The 14,145-nt window shown below is 40.5% G+C and overlaps 1 protein-coding gene across 1 annotated transcript in view; it reads left to right on the top strand.

The window, feature by feature from the left end:
* The window catches only part of LOC126298893 (protein obstructor-E-like), a 79,556-nt gene that overhangs the window by 54,364 nt on the left and 11,047 nt on the right, over nucleotides 1–14,145 (top strand). The window contains exons 3-4 of the mRNA XM_049990432.1: nucleotides 3,958–4,158; nucleotides 8,808–9,003. Coding sequence (XP_049846389.1) covers nucleotides 3,958–4,158; nucleotides 8,808–9,003 — 397 coding nt within the window. The remainder of the gene's footprint in view (nucleotides 1–3,957; nucleotides 4,159–8,807; nucleotides 9,004–14,145) is intronic.

Here is a 14,145-nt window from a genome sequence, read left to right as displayed (position 1 = left end):
CTGTTTTTGAGCCTTCGAGATTATTTTGGAACGCGAAAAACTAACTTTTTTCTGAATATTCATTTTTTCTATGTTCTCTTATGTCCTCGCGTCAGCTGGAATGTACTCAGGAAACACATGAAAATAAAGACCAAGCAAATCAGGTCTTTTTCAACTATTTTTTATATATTTTGAATGTTTTGTCTATGTTTATTTTGTCTTAGTGGTTTTCGTCTCGTTTTCTTTGTGGCTGCCTCTAAATTTTCCCTCGTAGAATTACTGGCTTTCGTAGCGTATGAACGCAGAGTAGACCTAGCACTCATCAGCTGGAGTAAATTTGAATCTTCAGGCTAATTAACAATCAGCTGACTCTTTACCGTGCCCATGTGACAGACATAGCACAAACAAATGTATCTTTTATTGTCAAGTAGAGCGCATCTGACACATAGTTATGAACTGTTAACAAGTGCTATTTGTGTTTACTAATATACAGGGTGTTTCAAAATGAACATACCGGTTTTAAGGCGTTTTAGCATTTATTACGTTCGATTTACAATTGTAAATAATACACCAAATGAAAGAGCAACTCAAACAGTTTTGTTTGCATACCTTCGCGCAATGGGAAAGTATGTAACGACAAAGAGTGAGTGAAAAACGTGTAGAACGAGTGCCAGTCTTTCAAGCTTATCCGCAAAATATATCCCCGCAGCAAGTTTATGGGCCTTTCTTTTTCGGTGAATCAACTGTAACCGATGTTTCTTATCTTGATGTGCTACAGTTATGGCCCGTGCCTCAATGGGAAGAAGCTGAATAACACATCTTTATTTGGGAGCAAGATGGTGCGTCGCCTCACTGGCATAACTCAGTATGCGGCTGGTTAAACGACGTTGTATTCGACCGGTGGACTGGGAGCAAGGGGTCGGTTGACAAAGCATTTTATGCATGATCCCCACGTTCACTCACGACCTGACGTGATCATGTGTATGTGACTTTGTATCTGACTTTACAAAACAGTGTTATTGCAACAATTACTCCTGAAATTACTCCTGATACATTGATCAAGGTTTCGGAACAATTCGCCTATCTACTCGATGTGTGATCGGTGTTCACACTGAATAATTACAAGAAAAACTGTTTGTATTTCTCTTTCATTTGGTATATTATATATAATTGTAAGGTGAATGTAGTATGTGCTACAAAGCCTTAAAACCCGTATATTCATTTTGAATAACCCTGTATTTAATACGCTCTTCAAGTTTATCGGACCTAAAAAAAACCATGGTCACTACAATTATTCCAGCGGTTTCTGTGAAAGGTGCTCTGCTATCATCTGCGATGATAAGGTGAACAGCTGATTTCTTTATCTCACTGAACGCGAATATTCAAGCAGTTAAAACAGAAATACTGATTCACACTGTATGTTTTCCAATTCTAAAACAAAACTGACTAATGCTTAGGAAATACTTGTACATTTTTCTCCTAGTATGGTACATCTGTTCTACAGAACAATGCAGTATCTAGTACTGAACTTGCTGAACATTTTTACTTCTAAGTATTATATATCCTTCACCACACGGTGTGCTATGTGTGATAAGCCCAAACTTTTATATTACCAACAAGAATAAATCTCAATAAATTCAACTTTTCCTTTGTCCAAAATGCACATATTAGCTCACTTTTTTAATGTAAACAGAAAATTCACGCTGTTAAGTTAAAAGAATGACAGAATCAATACAGATCGGATTTAGCTTTCGACGGCAATTTTAGCCACAAGAAAGTAAATGGGACTTACGAATAACAGTTAAGTAAGAATTCGCTTACTGTGAGTTAAAGCTTCAGCACAAAATACATGTTGGGCGCGAAGAGTTTCAGACGTCGATGAGGAATTTGATTACTGTCTTCTAATAGGGAGCATTTTATCTCCATGTGCTCGTTACAAACTAATTCGTTCTGTTCTTTATTCCAGCTATCTTTGTGACTCAACTGCACAGAAAAATTATTTACATCAAAGAACATGCGCATAACATGTAAGGTGCACTGCGCAACAGAATTAAAGGATAACTTTTTCGAAATCCCGTAAATTTCGTCCTGTTGCGACGCATAAGTTTGAAATCTGGCTCGAAGATGCATACAACCTTCTTCTGTAGCGGTGCAAAAGCTTGGCGCCCTGCGACTTCACCCTCGGGCTCAACGGTGCTTCAACCAGCAAGTTTTCGGCATTTACGAAAAAAAGGGTCTGAGCTCAGAAGTTAATATGATGTGTAAAGTGGATTAATGATGTCACATGGGCACCAAATTTCTGCCCAACGCCACCGTAGACGTGTCACGCTATGGGAAGGTCGTCAGAGCCTGTCTTACCCAAAGTTCATCCCTTCTTTTGAATTCTCTCCGATGAAGGTTACAACCTCGACGCTCAGCGTTGAAATCACACAGCGCTCAGGATCGAAATGAAAAGTCCTCAGGGGGCGGCATAGTGGATTTCAATGAAAACATCTCTTTCCTTGGGATGTTGGTTCCCACCCATTTCGCGGTCTTAACGACAGTTTGCAGTGCGGTGAGCAGCAGGAAAACGTTCTTGACAACCTTTGGCACTATTTTCATCTCCCAGGCGGTTCACCCCTTCTCGGAGGGCTACAGCCCCATTTAACGTGAGTGTAGCTGTATGCCTACTTATATTCACGTTTATTGGATAGATGTACACTTGGGAACTACTTGTGTGACGTATGGCGGATGTGAAACATAGTACTCGTCGTGTATACCCTCTTTGGAGTCTGGCACTAACTATGAGGGTTGTCCAGAAAGTAAGTTCCGATCGTTCTCGAAATGGACACCACAGTGAAAATCCGATGAAGGTTTGACAGATGTGTTGGGTAGTGTCTGTAGTATGGCCGTCGACCGCATCAAGACGCTCTTTTAAGTTGTAATCGCGTTGTGGGCGAGTAAAGGTGCCCAGAACAACGATGCGTCCCGCCAAGTAGGAGGGCCCGCTGAGAGGCTTCGCCTTAATGAATGCAGCCCACGTAACACAACTGTCACGCACTTTCTTCTTCATGGCAGAGTTCTCAGCCGCACTCTGCAGCGGCAGTGAAAACGCTCCTGCACCCTTTTCGATGCGCAGCGTTTGATCACCCACAACAGAGGCCTCATTGGCTCGTCCTGAGTGTCATCTCTGTTCACATGAAACGCTGGCTACGAAGACAACACTTGGGCGCAGGCTGCGCACTATAGACCAGCATAGAGAGTTATCGGAAAGCACAGGTGGCGGCCTTCTATGACGATGGTGTAGGAAATTTAGAATGACGCTTTGACAAATGTCGAAGTCGGAGCGGGGACTATGTAGAGAAGTATCTAGAAAGTATAGCTAACTTTGCAAATAAAATGTTTCTGATTTTCACTGTGGTTTCCATTTAGCGACCTATAGAAACTTACTTCCTCAACAACTCTCGAATGTTCATAGGCATCTCGTCGCTATTCTATGTAGGCTGTATCCCGCATCTTCTGGAGCATACAGCACTTTTGTATCAAAACATTCAAGAAACCACCGACGTCAATGTGCCAAGGTTGATTTTAAGGGACAGACCCGCCCCACAGAATCCTTGTAGATCATAAAGGGATTTCAGTGACTTAACCTACCAAAGTTAAAGAAGAAGTCCGTTGCTCTCTGTTCTGTGTTACAAGTAAAACTAAACTTAATTCCCGCAGCTGTATCAGACATGTCTAAAGACTATCTTCCTTATTATTGTTGCTGTCGTATCATTCTACGAGATTTCACCGAAATGTAATACGAAGACGATTTAAGTCATGTACAATACGGTCTGTGTCTAGCTAATGCGAACCATTTTCCTTACTTTCTGTTTCTGGTTTTCTGTAATGTTCATTCCATCAAAATAGCTTGGAGCAAAAGTTCTGCAATGAATATGATATCGATGAGTTGTGATGAGGGACTTATGCACAGGTTTGTCGCATCTTTTTCCGCAGAGACGCCACAACCCAGTCTGCACTGCCCACGTAAGCACGGTTACTTCGCGCACGAGGAGCCGAACGTGTGCGACAAGTTCTACTACTGCGTGGACGGCAAGTTCAACATGATCACCTGCCCTGACGGACTCGTCTACAACGAGCGCACCGGCATCTGCACGTGGCCCGACGAGGCCAAGAAGAAAGGCTGCTCCTCCCAGGGTAAGAAAACAAAAGCATCTTAGTTCTTTTTTCAATAAACCACTAGTAATTAGTGGTAGTACTATTACTACGGAAAACACCTCTTAACTTATGTAATGACTATAACTTTTGACAGGAGAGACCTCAGGCGAATCCAACCGTGTTGTTGCGCTCTTCAATTCGAAGACTGGTTTGATGAAGCTCTCCATGTTAGTCTCTCCTGTGCACGTATCGTCATCTCTATACGGAGTGATTCAGTTGCCCACACCGACGTCGTTTTATACAACCCACAAGTCTATATCTGGACTTCAAAAACCACCCGCGAGATTTTCATTCTCTCTCGCTCGCTACGCACAAACTCTTAGCCCTACAGAAAAAATGAAATTGACATTTCTGCAGGAAATTTAATGAAGTCAGATTTTGCCCAGGGCTACTTTTCGCTAGAGGCTGTAGTTTTCGAGTTATTCAAGAAAAACGTACCAAAAGTGACATTCGGGCTCATCCCCACTTCCATACTCCGTCCCTATCAGTCAGGATTTCCGCTACGTTGTTTATGGCACTCCGTCCTACCACTGTACAAAAATTTGCGACTGCACATTCGACCTTTTTTGGTCTTCATGGAGTCGCCTTATTACGTCGCCGGCTTATTCGAGCACTTAAAAATAGTAAAATTGACATTTGTATAAATTTTACCCAAAATGTTTTGAATTTTACTAGTATGAAATAAACAATTTCATCGTTGTATTCGTCAGGCCTTCTGACTAAGAAACTATCGTGTCTGTAAGGGTTAAGTTGGATCGAATTGCCAGCGTAATTAGTTGTAGCGTAAAGTTTACAAAAGTCGTTTATCTTTCATCACCCTCACGGACACGTTTAAATTATTAACGTGAACGAAATAGCCGAGTATGTTGGCGGCATAATAGTCGAATCAAGAGTGACCGAAAAAGGTCAAATATCGGGATAGTTCATGCAGTTTGAAAGTTTTGTACATTGGTAGGAATGAGTGCCATGAAAAGAATACTAGAAATCCTGATTGGTGAGGGATGAGTGTGGAGGTGGAGGTGCGCTTGAAGGTCACTTTTGTACGTTTTTCTTGAATAACTTGAAATCGTGGCTTCCTGCGAATACGTATCCGAGTACAAAATTTTACTACATTAAATTTCCTACAAAAAGGTCAGGGGCATTTTTATGTAGGACCAATAGTTTGCTCGTAGTGAGCGGGAGAATATGAAAATCTCGCCCATGGTGTCTGAATGTCAGGACAACATTGCGGGTTGCATTAAACGACATCAGTAGGGGCAGCTGTGTAGCCTTGTGTAACTGCTACAACTTACACCCATTTGAAGCTGCTTTCTTTAGTCAAGCCTTAGCCTCCTCCTACAATTTTTACTCATCTCCTCCTTCTAGACACACACACACACACACACACACACACACACACACACACAGACACACACACACACACACAACCTAGCATTATACTTCAGAAGCTTCTGTTCTGTTCTTGTTTGAGTGTTTATCGTCCACGTTTCAAGGCTACACTCCAGATAAATACCTTAAAAAGACTTCCTAACTATTAAATTCATATTGAGCGTTAACGAATTTCTCTTTCTCAGAAACTCTTTTCTTGTTGTTACCAGTCTGCATTTTATATCATCCCTATTCCGTGATCGTCAATTATTTTGCTGCCTAAATAGCAAAACGCACCCGCTACTATTAGTGTCCCAATTCCTAACGTAATTCCTTCAGAATAGCCTGATTAAATTTGACTACGTTCCATAACACTTAGTTTGCTTTTGTTGACGACATTCATCTCATCACCCCTTTTCAAGGCGTCATACATTCTGCTTATTTGATCTTCCAAGTCCTTTGCTGTATCTGACAGAATTACAATGTCATCGGCGAAAACTCAAAAATTTTCTTTGTTCACCCTGAACTTTAATTCCTTTTTCTAATCTCTCCTTCGTTTCTTTTAATGCATGCTCAATACATAGATTGAATAATACCTGCAATAGGCTACTACCCTGTCCCATCCACTTCTCAGCTGCTGCTTCTCTTTAATGTCATTTGACCCTTATATCTGCAGTCTGGTTTTCGTACAAGTTGTAGATAAACTTTCGCTCCCTGTATATTTACTTACTTACTCCTTGGCGCTTCAGCCCATGTAGGGCCTTGGCTCTCTTATGATCACAGCCAAATCCTGACGATTTTCTGCTCGTTTACTCCATCTCCTGACTCGAATCTTTCTCAAAACATTTTCCACATCCTCGAGACATCGTTTCCGGGGTCTCACTTTGCTCCTTTGCCACCTGGATTTCCTGTGTAAACCTTTTTGACAGCTCGATCCTCCGACATTCGCTCTACATGGCCCAGCCATCTCAATCTGTTACACTTAATTTCAGTCACCAGGTCAGGATTTCCATACAGTTCTTCCAATTCCTTGTTTCTCCCTATCCTTCACTGTCCCGCCTCATACACGGCTCCAAAAATCTTTCTTAATATTTTCCTCTCCCATCTTCTGAGCTCTTCTTCTGATACAGTCATTGTCCATGTTTCTGAGTCATAGATTACCACGGGTCTTATGACTTTACGGTAGACAGTCACCTTCGATTTTCTGCTAAGGCTACGTGACTGAAGGATCTTGATCAGAGCCCAGTAAGCTCTATTTCCTGCAGCAATCCTAGATTCTATTTCTTCTCTTATTGTGCTATCCTCCGTAACCAGCACTCCTAGGTATTGGAACTTCTCACATCTCTCATAATTGCCTCTGTTCAACTCCCAGTATATTAGGCCTGCTATATTCATAATTTCAATGATTGTGTTGCAGTCAATGTTGTCGAAAGATTTATCTAAATATACAAACGCTATAAACATAGGCTTTCCTTCCTTCATCCTATTTTCTAAGATAAATCGGAGAGTCTGTACTGCAAGCGTGTTATTACATTATTCGGAGTAAAAGTAATCTTTGCCATTGTCGTCTTCTATCAGTCTTTGGAATCTACTATAAATAATTCGCCTTCTTTGGAAATGGTGTCATTACACTTCTCTTGAAGTGCGAGGGAATTAAAAAAAAGAAAAAGTTGCAGCTAATATCTTACACTCGAGAAAACAAAGAATAACTAGGTTACTGTCAACATATGCAAACAGACAACGTCTGCAGGTAGTGTGGTAAATTCAGATGTAATGTAAATAACCAATCTATCTGTCGCTCATTGATATCTATGAATTTTCTTTCACGTCTGTTACCATTCATAATATAGGGCTGTTGTGATCTCTCTGATGGGCTACACAAAAGTTCATACTGTAGGTAGGGTGACGACCTCTTGTAATTTGGAACTGAAGGTTTTCGCCTTTCGAAAGAATGACTGTCTTGTCATATTTTATTCGCAGAAAGATAGTTCAAAAAGATTTTTGTGTGTTATAAATGCAACTTATCTCTAGTTTTACTACTCCTTCGAACATCTGAACGACAACCACTGCACCTAGCTTCTCACATTAGACTGAATTTTCCCACACGTTTCCTGCACCAGTATATAATGTCCCTTCACTTCCTCTAGCATCGCCCCAATAACCCACTGTCTCCCTCCATTATTGAGAACACTGGTTTGCTTCAGTTCTGTGTCAGTATACACCCGGCCTTTGTTTCATTTTTAACCAATGCTTGCTCTGCATATGTTTTAACAGTTTTCTCTCATAGACCATAGGACAAACTTCAAGATCGGCTCATCTTAGCTACCCCACCTGTCCCATCCCAAATGATGTCTCGACGCCAGTCTCTCCCTAACCGAAATCCTAGCACCTACTAACCCATAATCATAACAGTTCCTCTCTCAATATACATACATCACTTTTCATACAACATTCACTCCAGTACCATCCTCGTCCAAAAGTACATCATCTCTTTTTTGAAATCATAAAAAATTGTATTTCTTTGATTCATAAATCAAAAGGTGAAGAGAAGTGACGTTAACGCTGCCAACCCGAACAATTAGTGGGGAATGAAAAAAGTGATGGTAAAAGTTTCGTTCTAACAGTGATCACCGTACGTAGGAAGTCTTGATTCGAGCAATGCCCTCTACTGGTACAGTCGCCTGATTTCCACTTTTCTGAAATTCCAGCCAACACTTAAATATAGTAAATCTTACTTCTCGCATCTACGTACCCACCTTCACACAAAACGTTTGCCGTCTCATCAAAGTCTCTAACCTAGTTGCCCACATTTAATAACTACATTACCTAATATTAAGTGTGTCCAGCTCCTCCCATCCTGTCCATTATTAGGGCTCTTTCTTTATCCATTTCGCTTTACTTTTGCTTTTTTTGTTTCTCCTGATAACTGTGACTCAGCTACCATCCTGTTTACACTTACTCCAAATCCCTTGTTTTCTTAGCATACGTCCTTTTACGTGACACTCTTCTGCACACATCTTATCTAGCGTTACTCTTCATCCTGAACTCTCACAGAACCACTGAAACACTTCTGTCTGGTCCCATACCATCATTGTTAACTATCTATTCAACAATGCACAAACATGTGAAGACTTTTACCTATTCAACAAAACGCTTTCGTATTTCTTTGAATGATTTATGGTAGAAGAGCGACATAATGATCACCTATCAACCCAACCACAGCCGTATGACATTGTTGTGCTAATTGCGGTGGGCGGCAGACGTGTTCCAGTTCACATGTCCAAAAGTGAACGAATCGGAGGCGCAGCAACATCCGCGCTACTCTGACCCGGAAGACTGCCAGTTCTTCTACGTCTGCATCAACGGGGAGGTGCCCCGCCGCAATGGCTGCAAGATGGGGCAGGTCTTCAACGACGCCACGCGCAGCTGTGACTGGCCGAGGAACGTTCCCGAATGGTACGTATATGGCACCCAGCTTATATGGGCAACTTGCATTCAATTTCTCCTCTCGCAACAGCCCTTCTTAATAACTTTACATGCATATCCATTGTTCAGGATTTTAATGATGTTACGTAATTGAAGTATGAGAGGAAGTCGATGAATGGTAGGCGTAAGTAAAATTAATCATAGCTAACACAGATGACCAACAAATTTATATTCTGGAAGAGATGATTCAGTTGCCTTCAAGCTCTCCTCATTCAAAAAGCTTTCCTTCTATTCTACAACTGTTGAATAGTTGTTCTCTATATCAAAATCACGTGAGACAGTACGAAATTCGTAGAAGTTATATTTATATTTTAAATTTCTCATTTTACTGTCACTCTTTAATGAAAACAGTATCGACACAAAAAGTCTTTTGAGACATATTTAAATTAAGAAATACTTTACAAATGTCTATTTACGTAAATCAAAATTTTTTCACTATCAGTGCGCCGTTCATAATCACGTGCGTTGCCGGCCAGTAATATGGATGCTAAAGGTTCATTTGGTAGTGAATAACTTTGTTTTTCCTATTTTGGAAAACACTGGCACGGGATTCATTAAATCTAGTATGGTTAAATGAGAAGCTGCTCGATTAAATACACAGCGAAGCTGACACACAAGCCGTCAGAGCCACACAAGCCGTCAGAAACACATTAAATCGAAAGACTTGCATCAGGTTGGGAGCCACACGATCTTCATTTAATTACCACTTCTCAGTGGCATCAGGTACACGTAACAGGAGGTTTATCAAGATCCTAACATTTATAATTCAAAATCATTGCGGCGGAAATGCTGAGACTAGAGAAGGTGTTAGATTTCACGTTACATCAACAACAAGGCCATTAGAGATGGAGCACAAGTTCGGATTGGGGAAAGATGGAGAAGGAAATCGACCGTACATTTTTCAAAGGAATTTGTGTAAACTGACTTAGAGAAATTACTCTGTGAATGGCCAGGAATTTGAATTCCATTCCTCTCATATTCGAGACTACTTTCTTAAACACTGGGCCACCATGCATAGTTAGACTGCTAACAACACACCTCAGTACATTAGTGTACGAAAACTGATAAAGGCAACTCTTATGCATATGTGTATACACATTCCGCTGCTCATAAGCGTGTATCAAATATTGGATAGATTTACATTATAAAATTTGTTATAAAGAAAGATAAGAACAGCCTAAAGGCCCTCTCACTTCTATTCCCTTTGTAGTTTTCGAAGAAGTGCTTAGATGATAACACGAAAAAATTACAACCAAGTAAAATATCTACTCGTTTCCACTTGAAGATGTAGACAGATCACTGTTTAGTCTTTTGCCTGGTTAGTAGGAATGAAATGACGATTTGAAAACATTAATTCAAGTTGGCGCTGCAGTCGCTGGTAGTGTTGAAAAATGAAAAAATCCAACATGGCAGCAAGCCACGCCCCCTTCTCTATCATGAGACAAGCCATTTATCCTTACCTATGATGTCACAAACCGAGACAAGATGGCAGTAAGCCATGCCTTTCTCCTCCAAACACTGTGCAATAGTTTACCGTGGAACAACTAACTGCTATTTAGTATTTTAGGAGCCATTATAATAAAACAGCCAATCACAATGCAGCTCATTGTGGCTATGCTGAAAAGTACCAGACAAGACAGAGATGGAAGTTCACTGTCTCTAAGATAAGAACTTGCACTAAAATAAAACTACTTGTTTAAAATAACTAACGATTTAGAATTCAAAAACAGGTAGATGGGTTGCGTGTCATAATATGTAAGTGTAATTACAGATCTCTGATTGTGAGCAGAAATTCGAACTTCGCACCAAAATAAAATTATTCCTAGAAATATGTAAGACTTTGAGCACAAAATAAACATGGCACTACTAGCATAACTTAAGTGTTCTCCAAGATTTAAAAAAAAATCACGTAGTTTGCATATTGGAACTACTGGCAAAACTGATAGGTAAGGTAGCACTTGTTAAAACTCAAAGTTCAGTATCCTTACCACAGTTTTCAGGCACAGTAAATCCTCAAATTAAACATTTACACATCTAAATTGTCCATATTACTCATGAAAATTCATGTTGATCACTTACTGGTACTACTGAAATTAATTAGAAGTCAGTTGAAGTGCGTAGTTCAGTGTTTGTACCATGCATGAAGTGCATCAAATTACATGAAAATTGGTAATACGACGTTGCAAAACACGCATGGCCACTACTGCTGATCTAACTTACGGCTCAAAGTGCACTAGTCGACGAGAATTACCAAAACAACCAATGTTATTTCCATTATGCGGATACTGACAACCTCTCATGCTCGAAAAAGGAGTTTCAGGTAGTTTACTATTCATTCATATAACTTTCTAGTCTTGGAATACATTTAGCATAGAAATAAGATCATAATGCCTACCACTACAAATGCTACTTGCTGATATGTCTAACAGCGATTGTTAACACCTGTAACAGAAACATCTGGAAAGATGGAGCTATTTAAACGTGTTTCCCAAATAACATACTCAACAATAGTAATGCATACTTGTATAGGTAAGACATATGGGTTCCTATGTTTTCAACTACCCACTTTCAAAGTCACCCAAACACTGAAGTGATCCATACTAGGATATTAACTTTAGTTTTCAGTATAAAAAGTTTGTCATCTTATATTGACAATGCTAGTCCGTGCTATTGCACAGTGGAAAAACGCTGAGTAGGCCTTGCCGTTGGTGGGGATGGTGGGGAGACGTGCGTGCCTCAACGATACAGATAGCCGTACCGTAGGTGTAACCCCAACGGAGGGGTTCTCTTGAGAGGCCAGACAAACGTGTGGTTCCTGAAGAGGGGCAGCAGCCTTTTCAGTAGTTGCAGGGGCAACAGTCTGGATGATTGACTGACCTGGCCTTCTAACACTAACCAAAATGGCCTTGCTGTTCTGGTACTGCGAACGGTTGAAAGCAAGCGGTAACTACAGCCATAATTTTTTCCGAGGGCGTGCAACTTTACTGTATGATTAAATGATGATGGCGTCCTCTTGAGTAAAATATTCTGGAGGTAAAATAGTCCCCCATTCGGATCTCCGGGCGAGAACTACTCAACAGGATGTCGTTATCAGGAGAAAGAAAACTGCCGTTCTACGGATCGGAGGGTGGAATGTCAGATCTCTTAATCGGGCAGGTAGGTTAGAAAATTTACAAACGGAAATGGATAGGTTAAAGTTAGATATAGTGGGAATTAGTGAAGTCCGTTGACAGGAGGAACAAGACTTTTTGTCAGGTGAATACAGAGCTATATTTACAAAATCAAATAGGGATAATGTAGGAGTAGGTTTAATAATGAATAAAATAATAGGAGTACGGGTAAGCTACTACAAACAGCATAGTGAACGCGTTATTGTGGCCAAGATAGACACGAAGCCCACGCCTACTACAGTAGTACAATTTTCTATGCCAACTAGCTCTGCAGATGACTCAGAAATTGATGAAATGTATGATGAGATAAAAGACATTATTCAGGTAGTGAAGGGAGACGAAAATTTAATAGTCATGGGTGACTGGAATTTGAGAGTAGGAAAAGGGAGAGAAGAAAACGTAGTAGGTGAATATCGATTGGGGCTAAGAAATGAAAGAGGAAGCTGCATGGTAGAATTTTGCGCAGAGCATAACTTAATCATACCTATAGAATTTTGCGCAGAGCATAACTTAATCATACCTAACACTTGGTTCAAGAATCATGAAAGAAGGTTGTATACATGGAAGAACCCTGGAGATACTAGAAGATATCAGATAGATTATATAATGGTAAGACAGCGATTTAGGAACCAGGTTTTGAATTGTAAGACATTTCCAGGGGCAGATGTGGACTCTGACCACAATCTATTGTCTATGAACTGTAGATTAAAACTTAAGAAACTGCAAAAAGGTGTGAATTTAAGGAGATGGGACCTGGATAAACTGAAAGAACCAGAGGTTGTACAGGGTTTCAGGGAGAGCATAAGGGAACAATTGGCAGGAATGAGGGGAAAGAAATACAGTAGAAGACGAATGGGTAGCTTTGAGGGATGAAATAGCGAAGGCAGCAGAGGATCAAATAGGTAAAAAGACGAGGGCTAGTAGAAACCCTTGGGTAACAGAAGAAATATTGAATTTAATTGATGAAAGGAGAAAATATAAAAATGCAATAAATGAAGCAGGCAAAAAGGAATGCATACGTCTCAAAAATAAGATCGGCAGGAAGTGGAAAATGGGTAAGCATGGATGGCTAGAGGACAAATGTAAGGCTGTAGAGGCTTATCTCACTAGGGATAAGATAGATACTGCCTATAGGAAAATTAAAGAGACTTTTGGAGAGAGGAGAACAACTTGCATCAAGAGGTCAGATGGAAACCAAGTTCTAAGCAAACAAGGGAAAGCAGAAAGGTGGAAGGAGTATATTGAGGGTCTATACAAGGTCGATGTACTTGAAGACAATATTATGGAAATGGAAGAGGATGTAAATGAAGATGAAATGAGAGATATGATACTGCGTGAAGAGTTTGACAGAGCACTGAAAGACCTGAGTCGAAACAACACCCCTGGAGTAGACAACATTCCATTAGAACTACTGACGGCCTTGGGAGAGCCAGTCCTGACAAAACTCTACCGTTTGGTGAGCAAGATGTATTAGACAGGCGAAATAACCTCAGAGTTCAAGAAAATATAATACTTCCAATCCCAAAGAAAGCAGGTGTTGACAGATGTGAAAATTACCGAACTATCAGTTTAATAAGTCACAGCTGCAAAATACTAGCGCGAATTCTTTACAGACGAATGGAAAAACTAGTAGAAGCCGACCTCGGGGAAGATCAGTTTGGATTCCGTAGAATTGTTGGAACACGTGAGGCAATACTGACCCTACGACTTATCTTAGAAGAAAGATTAAGGAAAGGCAAACCTACGTTTCTAGCATTTGTAGAGTTAGAGAAAGTTTTGACAATGTTGATGGGAATACTCTCTTTCAAATTCTGAAGGTGGCAGGGGTAAAATACAGGGAGCGAAAGGTTCTTTACAATTTGTACAGAAACCAGATGGCAGTTATAAGAGTCGAGGGGCATGAACGGGAAGCAGTGGTTGGGAAGGGAGTGAGACAGGGTTA

Source organism: Schistocerca gregaria, chromosome X (assembly GCF_023897955.1).
Source record: "Schistocerca gregaria isolate iqSchGreg1 chromosome X, iqSchGreg1.2, whole genome shotgun sequence".
Lineage (NCBI taxonomy): Eukaryota > Metazoa > Arthropoda > Insecta > Orthoptera > Acrididae > Schistocerca > Schistocerca gregaria.
The sequence above is the reverse complement of the archived record's forward strand: the minus strand, read 5'-3'. Positions and strand labels throughout refer to the sequence as shown.